Source organism: Myotis myotis, unplaced genomic scaffold (assembly GCF_014108235.1).
Source record: "Myotis myotis isolate mMyoMyo1 unplaced genomic scaffold, mMyoMyo1.p scaffold_m19_p_5, whole genome shotgun sequence".
Lineage (NCBI taxonomy): Eukaryota > Metazoa > Chordata > Mammalia > Chiroptera > Vespertilionidae > Myotis > Myotis myotis.
The window spans coordinates 94425155-94446171 of NW_023416357.1; the positions used below are offsets into that span (position 1 = coordinate 94425155).

Sequence of the window (21017 nt, forward strand, 5' to 3'; positions counted from 1 at the left end):
AGTCTGCATTAGGAAATTGCTCATTCAAATGTATGAGAATGATGAGCAAACATCATTCTTTTAACGCAAATCCGACTGCCCCAAATTACTCAACATTTAGAAACATAATTTTTGTGTTAATGAAAATGCCTTAAGTGTTTGAGTAAAGTGACTGCTAAAGCTTTAGTCAGTTCAATCCAACAAGCCCTCTTCGAATGCGTACTATGTGCCAGGCCCTGTGCCTGGCACTAGGGCTAGAAAACAAAGTGGCCAGTACATGTGTGAGGTGCTTGGGGAGAGAAGAGGAGGAGGGGGGTTACCTAATTAATTCTGCAGTGAGGAGGAAGGAGGTTGGGAATGAGGTCTGAGAGGGCAAGCCAGGCAAAGGGGACAGCCTGGGCCAAGGGTTACAGGCGAGAAGTGGCAGGCAGGCTGGGTCCAAGAGCATGTAGGCAGCACCATAGCCAGGTGGGTTCAGATACAGTGAGATGGAAAGCATAAGTGGAGGGACAAGGCTAAGTGTGGCAGTTCTGAAAGTTTACAGCAGGGGAGTGATGGTAGGATAACTGTGTCTTTTAGACACAGGCAGCAGGGTAGATGGACCAGTGGGGCAAGGCCATGGGCGGGAACCCCACAAGGGAGACACTGGATATAGGGAGCCTGGGTGGGGTGGGGGCAGAGCTGCAGAGGTGGAATGCCTGGTGACTTCCTGGATGTGGATTAAAGCGGGTTCAGGAGTGGTTCCAAGTTGGCCGGTCAGGTGACAGGCAGGTGGGGTGCCCACCATGGTGCTCTGCCACATGTCTGCATGTGAGGAGACCCAGTGTAGACCGCATTACTTTTGTTGTTAATCCTCACCCACGGATATTTTTTCCATTAATTTTAGGGAGTGGAAGGGAAGTTGGGAGGCAGGGGGAAGAGAGTGAGCAACATCAATGTGAGAGAGACACATCGATCGGTTACCTCCTGCACGAGCCCTTCAGTGAGCGGGCTGATGCTCTATCCACTGGGCTACACCAGCCAACGCAAGGACTGCATTACTTTTAAAGACAAAACACAGCGGGAAAGTGTAGGCCAAAGAGCCACAAAACCACACTTGCCTGGAGAGTGGGCTTCAAGGGTTTCATGTTAACACTGGCCCACTTCAGCGCCAGCACTACACAAACCACTTCTTAGGGGCTCCATGACTGAACACTTGAACTAAATTGCCCCCGAGGAACCATCTGGGCCTGAATCATGCCTTCCCTGAAGTTTCAGTTCTTCTCCAGTCAGCCAGCACCCACTTTCCTAAAAGTCATCTTTCCAAGAAACTGACCATCTAGTTAACAAGCCTGTGTGACCTCCTCCACGTTTCAATGCATCCCATGGACAGAAGAGGAGGCTTGGCTTTGTCAGACTCCTACCGAGAAAGGAGTCTGATAAGAAAAGAGTTTAATGCCGGATGTGTAGTCCCAGATGATGAATGCTGATGACTGTTTTTACTAGGAAAGCTCTGCACATGGAAGACGCTGCTGAGCTTTTTTTTTTTTTAATTCTAAATTTTCGTTGCAACTTTCTTTTTGTTGTTGTTGTTCACACTATTACAGATGTTCCCCCATGCTACTGAGCATTTTTGATGGATTCTCTCCTTTAATCTACAGAATAACCCTGAAGCAAGCACAATCACCCCCACTTCACAGATGAGGAAAAAAACTCAGAGAGGTTAACTAGTTTGCTCAAGGTCACATAGCTGGGACTCAAACCCAGGTTTTTCTGAATCCAGGGCCCTAGTTCTTAAACATTACATTCCTCATTAATTCAATGTTGGATTTTCAAGAATGTTGATTTTCGAATGTTGATTTCCCTCTTGCTACTCCTTTGGCTTTTACTTTGAAAACTTTCAAACTTCCAGAAAAGTTTAAAGAATAGTGCAGTAAACACATATATGCCCTTCACCTAGATTCATAATGAATAGTTAGCTGCATTTGCATCCTCTCTCACTACTAGTCTACCCATACACTCACACATTTTTATTTTGTGAATCATTCCAAAGCTGTAGGCAGCATGACATTTTACCCCTAAACACTTCAGTCCGCATTTCCTAGGAATAATGACATCTCTCACAGAACCACAACATCAGTATTACACCCAAGAAGTATAAGACCTACCTCAATTTTATTATCTAATCACAGCTATATATAAAATTTCTCCAATTTTACAAAAAAATGTCCTTTAAAGACACAACCCTCAATCTAAGACCCAATCCAAGTGGACAGCTGTCGTGTCTCTCTTCATTTCAGTCATCTAGGACAGCACCCCAGCCCTCTCTCCCCGTATTTTTGATCTTCCATGACATTCACACTTATAAAAAGTTCCAGTCAGTTGTCTTCTAGAATGTCCCACATTCTGGACATGTTTTTCACAGTCTGCATTATTTATATGCTATTTTCTAATTTTCGCCAGGATGAGGCACATGACAATGACTGGAACATCAGCAAAGGAAGGCAACAGAGAGAACTGACAGATAGGACCACAAGAGAAGAAAATCAATGAGCTCACATTTTCAGGGACTTGCACTCAAACCACATAACTGGCTTGGGGAGCTTCATAACACTCTTGCTGGAAACAAATCTCTAGGCAGCCAGATGATACACAGCCAGGGACTTCTACTTGGTCTAAGAGCTCTGGCCTGCAAGGGCACCGGGACAAAGCATGAAGGGAGATAGGAACTGGGGAAATGGGGGAATACTGCAGAGTCATTCATGACATTCACATTCATATTTGTCAACAAATGAAAGAATAATAAAGAAAGGAACTTGGTCCAGAATTCAAACATGGAGGGAGAATTTGGAGTATGGCTGCCACATGGGGCTTCTATAAGACTAGTAAGAGTCCCCAGCCGCACTTGTTCTGCAGAAGAAGCAGTTTGCAGGTGGGCACAGGCAGAGCAAAGGCTCTGAGGTGGGAGCATGCCTGGTGTGTTTGAAGAACAGCGAGGAAGCAGAGAAAAGCCAGGTGGTGCCAGATGGCGCTAAGCCTTGTAGTCGCCATAAAGGTCTCTGCTTTTAGTCGGAATGACTGGAGGCTACTTTGAGTACAAGCAGGACATGATCTGACATATTTTAAGAGGATAACATTGGACACTGTATTGAGAATTAACTGTAGGGGACAAAGCAGAAGCCAGTGACTGGCTAACAGGCTATTCTAATAAACCAGGTAAATGATGTTGGTAGCAAAACCAGGTGTTCAGGGCTGGGGTTGGAAGAGATGGTCAGAACCTGGATATACTAGTATTTGGAAGGGAGAGCCAAATAGGTATCCTGACCAACTCGAAGTCCAGTTTGAGAGAAAGAAGGGAGTCAAGTATGAGCCTCAGGATGGAGTTTCACCAACTGGGAGATGGAAAGGCTGTGGGAGGCAGGTTTGTGGGGAAGATCAAGTTCCATTGGGTTCATGGTAAACGTGAGGTGCTGAGCAGGCAGCTGGGTCCTCAGGTCTGGGGTTAAGTGGAGGCTCATGGCTAGAGACAGAGTGAGACGGTGAGAAGGGCGCATGCCCAGGAAGAGAGGCAGCCAACTGCTGCCTGTGGGTGTGGAGGCTCCATGGACAGACTGTCCAATTTTCAAAGTGATAGATAGCTATGTTTGTACAATAAAATATCCTGATTTTAAAATGTTGGCAACTAATATAAAATTTAATGGAAAGTGCTCCATCAGCCTACAACTGTGGGCCTATCTGCCTGAGGGCCAGTAGTTTGCAACCGCTATACACAACTTATTGTTCTGCCTTACAATAATCCTGTAAAGATGGGCATTGCTGCTCTCATTTTGTCAACGAGGGAACCGAGGCTCAGAGAGGCTAATCAATTTGTCCAAGGTCACACAGCAAGGAAGAGGCAGAGCTACGATCAGATGCCAGATCTGTCCTCTCTTAGGTCTGTATTTTTCTGGGACCCAAGGTTCCACCATGCCTTCAGCTTCTTCTTAAAGAGGCAGGTCTGGGCTAGAAACAGCCAGAAGGAGAGCAGATGGAAGGTCCACAGCAGCCTGCCTTGCCAAGGGACAAGCACAACTAAAATAGTGTTACTGTTGTTAATAATTAGCTTCAAAGGCATGATGGCTTGGGTTTCAGGGAACAAGCTAGATCAAACAGGATGAACCTCCCTGAAATAGAGTCCCTGCGCTAGGCCATAGAGCAGAACACAGCAGCGCCCAAGAACAATTGGCTACGGGTATGTGAGAAACACATGGGCACCGCCTTTGGACACCTCTATAAGATGGTTCTTGCATGCTTGGCGTCCCGAGGGAGCTCTCTGCTGTAACTATTTGCTCCCACCAGGTCCATAAATCTACTCTTCACACTGAGGCCCGAGGGGCTCTCTGAGGTGCAAATCTGATCGTGTCACCCGGTTAAAAACTCCTCTCACTATATTTAGGATAAAATTGAATCTTTAATACATCTACAAGCATGTCAAACTCAAAGGCTAGCATGGGCCAAATAAACAAGGTTTAAGTTTATGTGGGCCACAAAAAAACAAAAGCTTCAATTTTCATAGAAACGTAGGTTTATTTGGATAGAGACATGCTGAATACAAAGGGCTGAAATAAATGAGTGATCATTAACATAAAATAATAGAACATTTTAATAAAAATTAATATTATTTCTTGAACATTAACTTACCAGACACTGAGTAACTGCACAAATTAATAAGCCTAACACAAATAAACCCATTTTCCTTGTTCTCCGAAAGTTAAAAATTTCCTGTTGCGCACACCAAACAAGTCAGTCTAAGACTAATGACGTGGCCATCGGCTGCTAGTATTAGTGGAGAGAAATGGTGCGCCTGTGCATAAGGCGCAAGGGAAATGAATGCAACATGATTATAGTAATCCGTCATTAGCGAACGCTGTAGTTCGTTATTAGTAATTATGTATAACAGGATATTGTAAAAATTAAGTCACAAAATTTTTATTGAAACACTTCTTACATACCATTATATTGGCTGGGCTGCAAAAATATTCGTTGTGGGCAGCATGTGGCCCATGGGCTGTGAGTTTGACATGCTTGATCTACAAGGCCTGCACACTTTGCGATCTCCTCAGCCTTATTGCACCACTGTTTTATTTATCTCCTGCCTGCCCTTTGGCCACACTGCTATTTCTCATCTTCCTGACCTCCCCATTAGCCCCAAGGCCTTTGCTTTTGCAAAGTCCCCTCCTCGCACCCACATCCACACCCAGCCCTTAGATGGGTCTCTCTGACCTCTGGGCATGTCATTCCCGTTACCCGATCCTACAGAACTTAGCACAGTGGCATCTGACTTTGGTCTGTGTGATGCTGTGATCAGTGCTCGCCTCCCCCAGGAGAAACTGAATCAGAAAAAACAGACATTGGCTTTCGCTTTTGTCATTGATCTGCACTTGAGATTTTTTTTTTAGACACCCATTAAAGCACAGTACATGGGCCTACAGTTAGTCCCACTGCTGTTTCTTGGAAAGACTGTCCCTCATTCTGAAATGATGTCCTTTCTTTTATGAAATGATAATGCATAAATACTTTTTTTCTGAATATGACTACTTGGTGAAATAAAAAGTTGGCAATCCCATCCCCAGAGGTTTGTTGGGTTTTAATTTTGTTTGGGCATTTCCCTGGGCTGTGAAGTCCCAAGGTCTCCGAACCACTTCCATACTATGCTAGATATTCTCTATGCCCGCAGCCCTAGCAAATGTGTCCAGTCTGGTGAGGAATCAGATCTAGAGTACAAAGACCTGCTTATCTGTGCACATCAGTCTGGAGGGCTGGGCTTTCTCACAGACCGCTGGACCTAGGATTCTAACAAGCTGCTGCAAGGCCTTTGAGGAACAGCCCTCTTGGTTACAAAGCAGACGTGGAAGTGCCAACAGCTTTGGAATGGTTACATGAGCGGAATATTACAAAAGTTACTAAACACGGTACATCTGAAATCTATGAAATAACGTGGAAAACAGCTTCTGAGGTGAACAAGAAAAGGTTTCCAACTCATTCCCTAGACATCGTGGCCGAGCCGCCTTCTGGCACCTCTCACCTGGCCACCAGCTCACCCCTCATCTTCTGTTTGGAACATTCTCTTTCCCCAGGGCTGGGCCTCAGATTACGGAATCACCATCCCCTCACCCTTTGCTGTCTAATTGCTCCCAAACTCAGAACCCAGAGTTGAGCTAACTCTCCAGCATCCCCATGGTGGATTAGTCACAAAATGCTGCCCCCAAACTGTGTCCCCATTCCCCTTTCCCACTGTCATCAGCCCGTGAGAACCTGCCACAGCCTCCTAAATGGCCTCCCTGCAATTGTGCCAGGCAGTGTTCTAGGCACCTCACCAATATTAACTCATTTATTCCTCCCAGCAACTGCCATTTTACAGATGAGAAAACTGAAGCATCAAGAGATTTAGTTACTGGTCAAAGGTCACACGCTGGCAAGTGGCAAGGGCAAAGCTGGGATTTCATCCTGGACACAGCCTGGCTCCCAAGTTCATGCTCATAACCCATGCTCTGGGGCCTCTCTAGCCCTGGCATGGTTTACAGGCCCCTGCTGGGACTGCCTGACCTAGCAGTTACAGTTCTAGAAGTGCACTTGCAGGACACATGTCCCTCCAGGAACCCTCTGATGGCTTCCCTCTAATTTTTGTTTGTTTGCTGTTTTCCATTGAGTTTTAGAGAGAGTGGAAGGGACAGGGAGAGACAGAGAGAGAAACATTGGTGTGAAAGAGAGACATCGATTGGTTGCCTCCCTCACGTATCCCAACCAGGGCCGGGGATTTAAAAAAAAATATTTGTATTGATTTCAAAGAGAGGAAGGGAGAGGGAGAGAGAGATTGAAACATCAATGATGAGAGAGAATCATTGATTGGCTGCCTCCTGCATGCCCCCTATTGGGGATCAAGCCCACAACCCGGGCATGTGCCCTTGACAAGAATCGAACGCAGGACCCTTCAGTCCGAAGGCCGATGCTCTATCTATTGAGCCAAACTGGACAGGGCAGGGCTGGGGATTGAGCCTGCAACCGAAATACGTGCCCTTGATTGGAATTGAACCTGGGACCCTTCAGTCAGCAGGCCAACACTATCCACTGAACCAAACCGGCTATGGCTGTTGGCTTCCCTCTACACTGGAATTGAGATCAGGCTCATCTTAGGTCTTCCTCCCCTTGTTCCTTACCTGCCAGACACAATAGCCTCCTTTAGGATCTTTTTTTTTTTTTTTTAATATATTTTATTGATTTTCCACAGAGAGAAGGGAAGAGGGATAGAGAGTTAGAAATACCGATGAGAGAGAAACATCGATCAGTTGCCTCTTGCACGCCCCCTACTGGGGATGTGCCCGCAACCAAGGTACGTGCCCTTGATCAGAATCAAACCTGGGACCCTTGAATCCGCAGGCCGACGCTCTATCTGCTGAGCCAAACGGGTTAGGGCCTCCTTTAGGATCTTTTTTTTTTTTTTTTTAATATATTTTTTATTGATTAAGATATTACATATGTGTCCTTGTCCCCACGTTACCCTCTACCCCACCCCCCTCATGCCCTCACCCCCCCCCCCCCGTTGTCCATGTCCATTGATTAGGCCTATATGCTTGCCTATAAGTCCTTTGGTTGATCTTTCCCCCTTACCCCCACCCTCCCCTACCTTCCCTCCAAGTCCCGACAGTCATCAGCTTATGTTGTTCATTATATTCCACAAATGAGTGAGATCATGTGGTATTTATCCGCTCTCCAGTTCCATTCATGCTGTGGCAAATGGTCAGAGTTCCTTTTTCTTCTTCCTCTTCTTAAAGAATACCTTTCAGCATTTCATATAATGCTGGTTTGGTGGTGATGAACTCCTTTAGCTTTTTCTTATCCGTGAAGCTCTTTATCTGACCTTCTATTCTGAATGATAGCTTTGCTGGATAAAGTAATCTTGGTTGCAGGTTCTTGCTATTCATCACTTTGAATATTTCTTGCCAGTCTCTTCTGGCCTGCATGGTTTCTGTTGAGAAATCAGCTGACAGTCGTATGGGTACGCCCTTGTAGGTAACTGACTGTCTTTCTCTTGCTGCTTTTAAGATTCTCTCTTTATCTTTTGCTCTTGGCATTTTAATTATGATGTGTCTTGGTGTGGTCCTCTTTGGATTCCTTTTGTTTGGGGTTCTCTGCGCTTCCTGGACTTGTAGGTTCATTTCTTTCACCAGGTATGGGAAGTTTTCTGTCATTATTTCTTCAAAAAGGTTTTCAATATCTTGCCCTCTCTCTCCTTCTGGTACCCCTATAATTCTGATGTTGGTACGCTTGAAGTTGTCCCAGAGGTTCCTTACACTATCTTCATATTTTTGGAATCTCTTTTCTTTTTTCTTTTTCGGTTGGGTATTTTTTGTTTCTTTGTATTTCAAATCTTTGACTTGATTCTTGGGATCCTCTTGTCTGCTGCTGGATCTCTGTAAATTATTCTTTATTTCAGTCAGTGTATGCTTAATTTCTAGTTGGTCCTTTTTCATGTCCTCCATGGTCTCACTATACTTATTGAGGGATTCATTAAATTTATCGGCGGTTTCCATAAAATTCTTGAAAAACCTTATAAACGTGGCCTTGAACTCTATATCCAATTGTTTGCTTTCCTCCATTTCTGCCATTTGTGACCTGTTTCTTTGTCTCCGCATTTTGGCAGCTTCCCTGTGTTGATAGAGTGGCCCTGCGCGCCAGGTGTCCTGTAGGGCCCAGTAGCTCAGCGTCCCCAGTTACCTGGGGTGGACACTCTTGGTGCACTCTTGGTGCCTTGGTTGTTGTAGAATCACTGGGAGGAATTGACTTCCAGGCCAATTGGCTGTGAGAATCAGCTGTGTCTAAAGTGGGAGAACTTCTGTGCTGAAGACACCCTTCTGGGGCAAGACTTGCTTCAGTGGGGCTTTGGTGCTCACTGAGTCTGCTCCCTGAGTGTGTCCCTTATGGATCTGAGGAGATGCAATCTGGATGGTCCCACTCTGACCACTGGGTACAGTGGCTCCTCGATCTAAGGAGGTGCTAATTCAGCCTCTGCCTGAGGCCACACAGCAGGAGCCACGAAGAGGCTCAGCTGTGAAGCAATGCAAGCTGCTGCGGGCCCTTGGGCCTTCTCTTGGAAGTTCCGGGTCTGCCTGGCTGGGCTGCAGTTAGGTACATTCACATGCAAAAGCCTCTGCCGCAGCCTGGGTGGGGCGGGGTCTCAGGGAATCAAAGGGCGGATCAGGGAGCTATGGCCGATTCTCCGCCCAGAGTCGCGCGTCTCAGTGTCCCGGTAACGGCTGCAAGCACCTCTGAGGGAAAGCCGCCCTCAAGTTCGCCCGCTGCCGGACAGACCAGCTTCTCCCCGTATGAGACCTGGGTCCCCAGAGACTTCCCGGAACCGGAGTTCAGAGCAGTCGGGAGTTTGTGATTCAAAAAAACAGCCGCGTCCTCAGGTGCCACCCCCTTTCCTCGCGCGCGCGAGCCGCCGTACCTCTGCACTTCACCTCCGCAGCGCCTCTGGCTCTCAGCGTGCTTCTCTTTCCTTCTAGTTGTAGAATTTACACTCAGCCAGCCTTTCTGTTGTTCTGGATGATGTTTGCTCAGTCCTTTGCGGTAATTTTCAATTGTTGTGGGAGGCGACAATTTCCCGGTGTTTACCTATGCCGCCATCTTAGTTTCTCCCCTGATGTAATCCTTTAGGATCTTAGGACACACCAAGCTTTGTCCCATCTTCCAGCCTCACCTCGCCATCACCTCTAACTGGTGGGCCTCATTCTTGCATTTTCTCATAGAATATTCTGGTCCCTCCTATACAGCACCTCTCTGGGGAGGTCCTCCTTAATCAGCTTACCAGGTCTTTCCTCCTAGCTACTCCCTAGCACAGGACCCTGTTCATGACCTCCACAGAGCCATCTGAAAGGTCGTGCATTTACTTCCTTCACACCTACTCCTCTCTTAGCTCCCCTCTCCCCAATCAAACTAGAAGTATCATAAGAGCAGAGACCAAGTCTGGCTTTAGCTCACTATCACATCCCACCTCCCAGCACTGTGCCTGGCATACAAGAGGCACTCAATGTAATTGAACAAATGGATGGATTTCACTGAATGGATTTCATAAATGGGTTTAAAAACTCAGAATACAATCAGGTGCATGCAGCACAAGGCATGGCTACAACATGTAAAAGTCAAGTGCCCATGTGGATAAGGCTGGAAAGGAAACCAGATGGTTCCTGAGGATGCCTGATTGCCTGTATCTCCCTAGGATGTCTGGGTAATGGGGGAACTTCTCCTACCATGATTGCCTGTTATCTGGGAACAAGCAAGACTCCTTCGAAAGGCTCCAATGCCAATCCAGGCAGGAACCTGGCTTCTCCTTTAAGCCTGCTTGTCCTCAGAGCACTACCAGGACTGCTGGTCAATAGGCCTACTGTTGAATGTGCTTGGACAGGAGGTGCAGCTCTCTTCATCTCAGCCCAAGCAGCCAGAACTGCCTTTCTTGCCCCCAAAACACTGCCATCATACAGGTGATGTACTGGTTTGAATATTTCAGGATACGTTCCTAAAATATTGTTAAAGCGGAAAAGGCCCGCCCCTTGTGCCCCACAGTATGAGTAACATCTCAATACTTAGCAGCTACAACAGGGACGACAGCCAGCTCTCGTTCACTGAGCACCTACTATGTGCCAAGCACAGTGCTGTCTGCTTTACGTGCATGTTCTCATTTGATATTCAACAGCCTTTGCAAAGTCTTTTAGAACCATCTTAAAGGCAAGGCCACTGGGCCTCACAAGCATGAAGACCCCAAGCAAGATCACAAAGCTGATTACTTCCAACTATACCAGAGACTGCAAAATCAAGTGTCAATGGGGCCAGGGTGGCAGAACACAGGAGAGCACAGGCCCCAGGTCTGACTCCATCCAGATGAGCAGAGAGGCTAGAGAAGCTCACAATTTGCCATGGTGGCAACCGATTCAATTAAGATTAACCAAAGTCCCTATCTATTAGAAGTATTTATAGATGCAATAATATGATGTCTTCCATTAGCTTTTATACACTGTCAGGGGGCATATTACAATTTGAGAAATGGTGGGGCAGATACAATGAGACTGTACTGTGCAAAAGGGTAATAACTGTTAAAGCTGAAGACTGGGTTTATGGAGATTCACGTTGTTCTCTCTAAAGAAACCTAATCTACTTTATCTAGTCTATTTTCTCTTCCCTTTCCCCTTTCTTTCTTCTTTCCTTCCCAGCCTTATCCACATGGGCACTTGACTTTTACATAGTTGTAGCCATGCCTTGTGCTGCATGCACCTGATTGTATTCTGATTTCTTCCTTCTCTCTTTTTCTCCTTTCCTTCCCTTCTCCTCCCTCTCTCCTTTTTTCCCTCCCTCCCTCCCTCCTTACCTCCCTCCCCTCCCTCCCTCCCTCCTTGGCAGCCAGTTTGTGACCTCTGCGCCCACCACTCTCTACAGTGAAAACAAGACAGGCTTTAAGGACAGTTTGCTTCCTTCTGGAGGACTGAGAACAGGTTGATGCATCTTTGATGATCCTTGTCAGAGGTCACCCCACCAGAGCTCACCTGCCGTACTTGGCCTAGAGGCCTGCTGCTGGTCAGCAGGCATGTGAGATGGCTCCTGAGTACTCTTGAACTGTGGTTTCTTATCAAAGTGTGACAAGCTTAGTAAATATACTCTTCTGTCACCTCTTCCTGCTGTGCAGAGCAAGCATTTCTTTAAGTGTGTCAGACCATATCACCTTAGATAAAAGTTGACCAACCCTAAACTTTTCTCCCCGAGTCAGCTTCCTTTTTTGTTGTTGTTGTTCGGGAAACAAAACACTAAGCTCATAAGAAGTGTGTCCAGCTTCTAATCATTTACCAAATACAAATGCTTTCGCCTACATTATGATGCTTCCTTCATTTTGTACAAACAGAGGACTTCTTGTGAAACACAAAGCATGCTAATTTCCCCCAGTGGAAGATGAGATGGGGCTCAAAAGGAACAGGCTCCACTTCCAGCTCCGGGCATATGACCCCAGCCTAGCCAATCACTGAGCTGAATTCCTCTGGCCATTCCAGCATTTTAAAAAAATCATACACACACACACACCCCCCAACACAGGTCAACAACACATGTAGAGCTTATTCTATGCCATGTACTTGCAAAATCCATAATTCCTAATATTTTCTGGATGGCATCCTCTTTAACAAAGACATAATTTGCAACCAGACTGGGAAAAGATAGACAGCCATTACTTTCTTAATGGCCAACTCCCCCAAAAGGCTCAGTTAAGTGATCTCAACTAGCAATATAATCAATTAAAATTGGTAAGTGAAATACTTTTAACCTTTATTTCAGCAGGCCATTCTTGGCGGGAGAGGGAGGAAATGTGAGTTCCCAGCATAAAATTTAATTCCATTTTCAAATAGAATACAGTAGCCCCCTTTAAAGCAAGCTGTTTCCCTTTCTTTCTTTGAATCAAATCAGAAAAAGAGTAGTTTGTAGTTCTCTAGAAAACTTGATCAATTTAAACCCTTACAGAACCCACTATGGCCATTTCTCAAAAATGAAAAGCCAAAGGAGATGGGCATAGAGCACAGAGGGAACAAAGCTTCTTTGTTCTTCCAAGAAAAGAAAGAACATAAAGAGGCATAAAAAGAAGCTAGACAGCCAGGTAAACTCATAATAATCACTTACTCTGCTCTTCATATGCTTCACCTCATTTAATTCACGAGTGATACTGACAACAATTTCCTGAGAATAGTTATATGCTAGACACATTTGGTCAAGTCACATTTCTTCTTCTTCTTTTTTTTTATCCTCATCAGAGGATTATTTTTTTTCATTGCTTTTCAGAGAAAGTGGAAGTGAGGGGGAGAAAGAAACATCGATGTGAGAGAGCAATACAGGTATATGCCCTTGACTAGGAATCAAACCCAAGACCCTTCAGTGTGAGGGTTGATGCTCTAACCACTGAGTCCACCAGCCAGGGCTCAAGTTACATTTCACTCAAGTGTCAAAACAGCCCCAAATATAAAGAAGGTCACCTCCATTTTCTAGGTGAGAAAACAGATACTGTGAGGGTTTCAGTCAGCTGCTCAAGGGCAGGAGTATCTGGCTTGAAAGCCAACCCCCAGTGGTCTATATCATGATCGCTGGTCACACAACTGAATCGCTTTGTCAAAACTAATTCAACTGTACACTAAACTTGGTGAATTTTATTGGCTGTAAATTATATTTCATAAAGCTGATTTAAAACAAGGACCCCTCTCCTCATACTACACAACAAAGAATGGCATTTGCTGTTCCTGCTTGCTCAGGTTCCATTTCTTCTTTACAAGTTTCCCATGAGGGCTCTTTCCTTCCTCTCTCAAGTGATGGGGCTCAAAAGGAACAGGCTCCACTTACGACTCCAGGCATATGACCCAGCCTAGCCAATCACTGAGTTGAATTCCTCTGATCATTGACTGGTTTGGGGATGGTCATATGACTCATGCTGGGCCAATGAGAGCACTGCCCTGGACTTCTATAAGAGGGAAAGAGTAGCTCTGTTACTGTCAGGGCTGCTTAGTTGCTTCAACAGATCTTGGAGCTGCTGATGGCCACTGATCACTACTTGGTGAGAGCCCTCCTGAGGATGAAACCAGAACAGAGGAAAGCAGAATGGAGAGATGCAGAATCGTAGCTTCCTGATGACACTGCTTGCGCACCTAGATACAGCCATGCCCGAAGTACTTTCTAGTGACTCCAGCCAATTCCCCTTGCTTTTTCCTTAAGCAAGCCTATGTTGGGTTTTCTGTCCATTAGAACTAAAGAGTCCTAATATACTACAATGCCTTTAAGAATCAGAAAACGATCTTGTCTGCCTCCTAGCAAATCGAGGAAAGAGAGAGCTATGTAGACACATGAGGAGGTTTATGATAAAATGACCAGGCTTTATACCTTTTGTCTCCTTTAAATCTCAGCCTCATGCTGCAGTGTATTAAATAAATAGCCCAAGGATTCAGGTTGAGCACAGTTCTCTGGCCTCCAAAGCTTTTATTCATGTCTACCTAAATACTGGTGATTTGCTTCCTTTTGTTTTTTAATCTTCACCCAAGGATATGTTTGGAGGTGTGGGGGGTAGGAGAGAAAGAAACATGGATTGGTTGTCTCCCATATGCATGCCCCGACTGGGGATTGAACCTGCAAACCAGGTATGTGCCCTGACCAGAAACTGAACCATAACCTTTTGGTGTACGGGATGTTGCTACAATCAACTGAGTCACCTGGTCAGGCTGTGATTTGCATTTTTGAAAGCCTTTTTTTTTTTAAGCAGCAGAACCCTTTAATCGTTGGATTCATACAGAAAACCCTTAATAGACAAAACCAATCAAACTGATGCTGCTATGATTGCATGGAGGACGGCGATCCTGGAGCCTGAGGATCCCCAAAGCCCTGGCACAGATCTTTTAGCAAAACACCTGCACAGCTCCGCCTGGTCTCCAGAGAGCAGAACACGCAAGCCCAGAATCAAAGTGCCTAGAATCTGGGTCCCTTCTTCAAAAGTTTTATGGGACATGCACACTCTATTACCTCAAGGTCACAGATCAACCCCAGTACAAAATGCAGGTCACACACCGACCCTTCCAGTGACGTGTGAGTCAGCACTACAGTGTCCCCCCTGCTGTGACTCAGAGGCCAACTCACTGAGATCTAGGACGTCATCAGTTTTAATCAGATCTTCCTCCCGAGTCAGTGGCAACTGGGTCTCCGGCTCCCCTCGCAGTTGCAGTGACAGCGAACGGAGCATGAAGAACACCCGGATGGCCTGAATGGACAGTGCAGAGACAGAGAAAGGTGAGATTGCAGTCATTTTGGTGAAATGCTCCACATGGAGAACTCACACTGACATTAGATTAAAAACAAACAAAACAAAGTCTGCCTCTACCCCTCTCCCAGTATCATGGCTCTGGTGCTTTCAGGGCAAGACAAAAACCAAAAAACCACAAAGGGCACAGCCTCTTTCAGTTATCCATATCCAGGGGTTCAGGTGTGGGCCACTTTCCCTCAACTGAGCACCTGTCATTTGCCAGGACATTTAGCCTTGTGTCATGTGACCTTGATGACACCCAAGGAGGTGACATGATCTGCCTGGGCACACATTTAAGGAGGGCTAGAACCAGGCCTCTTTCAACTAAACCAGCACGGAATTTGGAAATCCAAATCATGAGTGAAAGTATTTCAAGGTCCCACCGACTGGATGTAGGGGCAGGGGCGGCAGAAGAGGCAATGCTTGTGGGGCTCAGAGCCAGCGAGACCCCATTAAAACCCTGCCTCTCCCTGGATGAGCCCCTTCACCTCGGAGCCTTGGTCTCTTAGCCTTCCATCAGGGTATGTTACTGACAGGGGAGCACACCTGGCACCTGGCAGGTGTTCAGTGATGTTAGTGCCCTGAGCCTCCCCTGCCAGCTCTCTGGGGGCAGAGGCAGCTCCATTAGCGCTGGGATTCTTGGCCCCTGGAAGAGGCGTCTGGAAGAATCCTGTGTGGTCATTAGGCATTTCCAGAGAGCAGGAAAAAAGCAGAAGCCCAGGCCCCGGAAGCCAGAGAAGTTTGTGCAGAAAGTAGCCTTCACCCCGGGCCTGCTTGCTCCCTTTGAGTCTTAAGTTGGGGCTGACTTGCCCACCAACTGGAGGCCAGGAAGCAGAAGGGCAGCCCACGGGAGAGGCCTCCTCCAGACCACTGTCCCTGACTTTAGCTGATGGCCACAGGTAAACAGCTCTGGAGTCAGGCATATGAGATCTGTGTTGGACTCCCAGCTGTGCCACACTGGGTAAGGCCTCTGAACTGCGTGAGTTTCAATGTCCTCATCTGTGAAATGGGATTGGTAGTCCCCACCTCGCCGGGCTGCTAAAAGGTTCTGAGATAAAGCTGGGGGATGGGCAGGAAGCAGCCAGCATGTGATCTGTAAAGGGGCAGCTATCCTTTACTCCGGTCACTCGCCAGCTGGGCACGGGGGCAGGCATGGGACAAACCACTGTCGCCACTGGTGAGCCACACGAAAATGAATTCCAGCCCACTTTTGGGTCTTCTTGTTTACAGTTCTGAGGACTACAGGCTTGGCCTACTGAGAGAAGAGGCTGCCCTTTATATGACAAGGTGTCTCCCAAAGCCAGGACTCCTGATAATCCAGGCAGTAAAGATGCCCCACGGCAGGCCTAACACTAATCCTGCCTTGGCCTGGAACCAGCAGAAGACCTTGGGCCAATCACTTAATCTAATGTAGAAAACTAGAATAATCCTACTTCCTGGACCTACTGTCAACCATGAGCCCTAGAGAAAAATAAGCTTTTATATTATAACTAGAAGCCCGATGCACAAAATTTGTGCAAGAGTAGGCCTTCCTTCCCCCTCTTGCCGGCACCGGCTTCCCTCTGGCACCCGGGACCTGGGTTTCCCTCCAGCTGCTGGCAGCCACCTGGGGCCCAGGCTTCCCTCCGGCCGCTGGCAGGCACCCAGGACCTGGGCTTCCCTCGCATCCCCGCTTTGTCCGGAAGGTTGTCCAGAAGGACGTCCAGTCTAATTAGCATATTATGCTTTTATTATTATAGATGGTGATGGTGGTGGCAGTGCTGATCTGAGTTTTTAAAGTACAATCTTCATAAAGACATCTGCAACAGTAAGAAGAGGTATACTTTCATTTAAAAAAAATCAAAACAGCTTTTATTCATAATGCTCCTATTGTGTGCCAGGCAATGTGGGTACTTGCCTGCAATGTAAAGATTTTATTCAGGAAGAAACATCGTGGAGGGGCAGAGAAACCTAAGTTTACGCAGCTGCTGAGTGGCTGAGCTGGGGCTGAACCCAGGAATGTGTGACACCTGTATCACTTAACCAAGCACATGAGGAGAAGACGTTCCAACGCTCACGGCAGCCCAAGTGCAGAAAGCCCAAGATGTGGGTGGGCACCTAACCTATGTGGCAGTTTGAGAAAATAGGGAGTCACGGCCTTGAGATGGGGGAAAAGGAAAGAAAAAGGCCCATGGCGGTCAGGTCTGAGTTATGTGGATGCTTCATTTCACTGCCAACAACCCATTCCTCTCGGGGCTCTGAAGGCAGAGAAAGCAAGAGGACCCTGGACGGGGATGAGGAAAGACAAACGTGTGCAGCTTACACCCATCACTCTGAAAACCAGAGCCTTCCAGTGTACAAGGAGTTTGAAACTTGGCCCCTAATGTGGACCTTTTTGGTAAAACATCTGCTTTTGCTCTTTAAGCAACAGATGGAAGATAGTTCCAGGAATACAAAATAACAATAAAATGATAAAAATGTGAAGCACATATAAAGTAGAACCCACAATAATATTTTTCCTGGCTCCTGCCTCACCTGCTAAGAGCAGGAAGAATGCAGGAGAAGCCCACGCCCACGAGCGTGAGAGGGGCAGGTCCCCACAAGGCCCGCTGCTCCACTTGGGGGAAAGCTAGGTTCTCATTGGGGCTATTGGGTCTGGCAGGCACTGGATCAGCAACACAACTCCCGTGAATTCACAAAAGTTAAGACACCAGGAGAAGACATCAAATTCATCCCACCACCCCCTAACACAATACCCATGCCCTCTGCTACCCACCGCCTGCCAGGTACAGGAGGGCACTATACTGTCATCTCATTCTAGCCTTTTAAGGACCTGCTTGTTTCTCATTGTACAGATAGAAAACTACAGCCCGGAGATGTTAGGCAGCCTACTCAAGGTGACTCAATTAACAATCAGGCTCCCAAAGTCCACGTTCTTCCAACCACATGCCTTTGTCTTTAATAGATTTAAGCTTGGGATCCAGCTTTAGGCTTTTACGGAGTACTTTACTTTGCTAAATACACATGCAAATTTAAAAATAATAGTAAAAAAGAATTATTCTTTGAGGTGCTGCCACAGAATGCCAGGAAGACTGACTCTGGAAGAGCAGACTAAATTTGGGAAGGGTGACAGCTGACAACTCAGATATAAAGAACTCCTCCAGTTTGCTTCAATGCATGGGGAGCAAACTCTGGCAAGGAGAGTCCTGGGATGAGGTCAGTGAGTGGGGCAGAAGGATGGGTTCAGTCAGACAAACCTCGACTCAACCTGGGGTCAGGCAAGTAGCATGAATTCCCCAAGCCCAGGCTCAAGCTCTGGAAATGGGGACCCACCACCCCTGAGACCATGGGGCCACTACAAACATGCAATGACAAAGTGCAGGTGACACACTGAGCCCTGGGGCTGGTCCTGGATCAAAGGCTTTGCTGGAGCCCTTCCCCTGCTTCCCTTGCTGCATTTGCAAGCTGCTGAGTTTAGGCGACAGTCACTCAGGTTAGCAGCCCACCAAGACCGTGGACGTGGCTGTGAAAGTCAGTCATTCTTAAGAGTGCTGAAGCCGTTTAAAGTGGGCACAGCCCATTGGGAAAGCAATCTGGCAATATGTAGAGAGTCACACACACAAAAATATTCATACCCTTTGAACCAGAAATTCCACTTCTGGGAACTTATCCTAAAGAAATAAGCCAAAAGAAAGAAAACACTGTGAAGCTGCTCATTACAGTTCAGTTGAAAATAATGTAATACTGAAAGCAACCAAAATGTCTACCAACAGGAAAATGCCTATGGCAGAAAGACTTTTATGCACCAGTAAGAAAGTAGACTTATTAAAGTTGTATTACCACATGACAAACTTCTTGCTCTACAAAGGAAAGAGAAAGGGGTGTGAAGATAAAAGCAAGGTCATGGTACACTCTCCCTGAAAGCATGTTAAGATGTGTTTGCAAAGAGAGGGAGGAGACAAAAAAATGTCTAAGTGTTGATTGTTTAGGGTGATGAAATCATGGGAAATTTTTCCCTCTACCTGTGAAACTTTATGAGGTGCAACTGTATTTTTTTTTTAATGCATAATACATATCCAAGGAGTAAAGCAAAATATCCTATTTCCTCAAGGCCAGTAGCGATAAACAAAAATTGTTTGTGGTTTTACAAGAGAACAGGGAAATAGAATGCAGGGACAAATAAAACTTGATGCAAATAATTTATTTCATAATGGTTTCCAAGATTACTAACATAAAGATGGCTAGTGGCTTACATTCAGAGTTTGATATCCACCAAAAAATTCTCTCCCAACCTCTTTTCCTTAGCATTAAACTTCGGTAGATTTAGATCAGTAAACACTATTTCTTTCCCACCTATGATGCTGGAATGCTCCACCAATGTTCAGCCAACATTTCTTAAATACTTACTGCCGGCTAGGCACTGGACTCTGTCACCTCACAGTCACTCTCTCATCTACTTTGAGCAAGAGCTGATAGGCAGGACACACAAGGAAGTTCAAGCATAGAGAGGTTAAGTAACTTGCTCGAGGTCACACAGCTAGAGTTGAGATTGACTGATGAGCTTTCTCTCAAATATCCCTGCACAGGGGGAAGTCCAGCCCAAGTCTGAGGTTCTGCTTTCATGTTCTCATCAGACCCCAGTAGTTCTTGTGACCCTCATTTCAACATGAATTTCCCTTCTTAGCTGTCATGACCAAGCGACATTCTTGCTATTTTGATCTTTCTTATATTATTTGTTCACTGTCTAGTCTTACATCTTAGAGTGCCTAGCACCTAGAAAATGCTTAATAAAGATGTCAAATGAAAGAATAAATAGTGTAATTTGCAAAATGCATGAGGGAAAATATGACTTTATTGCCAGGTGTCTCTCCATGGCCTGCGAGTCCCAGCACCCCTCCTCTCGTGGCCCCTCCCCCGCTCCTGGCCGCTTCACTCACTCTGCTCCAGTTACCCTGCTCCTTGAGCACGCTGTGCTCTGCCCCAGAAGGAACTTTGCACTCACTGTTGCCTTCATCTGGAAAGTGCCTCCTGTAAATCTTTGCATGGCTGCCTCCTTCTCGCTCTTTAGTTTCAGCTCAGGTCTCAACCTTGGCGGAGGAGCCTTCCTCCTACAATACATCTCTATATATCTAAAGTAGTGCCAGCCCCCTTTCCTTCAGAGGGACAACACACTTGTCATTCGTTTACTTGCTAATAAACTTTACCTCTCCCGATTTCATGGGAGGTTCAGAAGGCAGTGACATTTTCCCTGGTCCCCAGCATTTGGCACAGGAATCTGGTGGTTCTTTGATGAATGTATGAAGGAATAGTTTACAAGTTAGCAATGATTTACTAGTCTGGTTGTTTGAACTTCTCTCACAAATCCCTAAGGAAACTAAAGTGTGGGATTTCTGAAAGGCTCAGCCTCCTAGAGTTAGAAAAGTCTAGTTAGTAGGGGGAAAAAAAAGCCTTTGAATCCAAAAGATGAAATGGAATGTTCTTTGGATACATGCAAAGAACTTGAAACAAACCACATAAGCCCTCAATTGCTTGCTAAACCATACACTTCCTTAAGTTCAAATTCAAAGCACACCGCTGTGCTCTCATGTCTGAAACGGGCTGAGAAGCTAAGCTTCTGGAGGATTCCAAATAGCTACCTTGCAACAGGAACTGGACTGAGGTGAGTGGTGGAAACTCCCCTTCAGAAACTGATTCTTCACTATATTGTCCACCTGAACCTAATATAATATTGTATGCCAACTATACTTAGACTAAAAACACAAAGAAATTGATTCTTGAAGTCAACAAGGGAAGCTTCTCTTAGGTGGATGGTTATGCTAGCAGGTGGCCAACCCTATTTTAATATCAACCTTCTCCCTGGCTCTAAATCCATGGGCCCTGGATTTGCTTTTATAAACTTGTCAGATAGACAAAGGCTGACCAAAGGCCCTAGGGAAGCCCAGATGTTCCCAGAGGTTCTGTCCATGCTTCAGTTATCAGTTAGGATCATGCAACACATCTGGGGCAAGGGAGGTGGGCAGCACAGCCCCAGGAACGTGCAGCTAAGTGAGCTGTGAAGGGCAACAAGAAGCAAACCCCTGTCACCAGGAACTGCCACTGGCTTCCAGTGTTTCTGCCTCTCACTGAGTCCTCACAACTTTGGCAAGGCGGGCACATGTTGCTTTTTAGATGGAGAGAGAGTGGCTTACAAGGTAGCAGGAACCCCAAAGCCCAGGCAACCCTTCCTCTGCCA

General features: G+C 46.2%; 1 protein-coding gene across 11 annotated transcripts in view; it reads right to left on the reverse strand.

Annotated features, from left to right (window-relative positions):
• The window catches only part of CLEC16A (C-type lectin domain containing 16A), a 223024-nt gene that overhangs the window by 98092 nt on the left and 103915 nt on the right, over window positions 1-21017 (reverse strand). For 7 of the 11 annotated variants that reach the window (XM_036308096.1, XM_036308097.1, XM_036308102.1 and 4 more), the window contains 2 exons: window positions 18421-18456; window positions 14644-14764 (listed from right to left, as the gene is read on the reverse strand). In XM_036308096.1, the coding sequence (XP_036163989.1) occupies window positions 14644-14764; window positions 18421-18456 (157 nt within the window). The remainder of the gene's footprint in view (window positions 1-14643; window positions 14765-18420; window positions 18457-21017) is intronic. The other 4 variants (XM_036308098.1, XM_036308104.1, XM_036308103.1 and 1 more) reach the window with 1 other exon arrangement.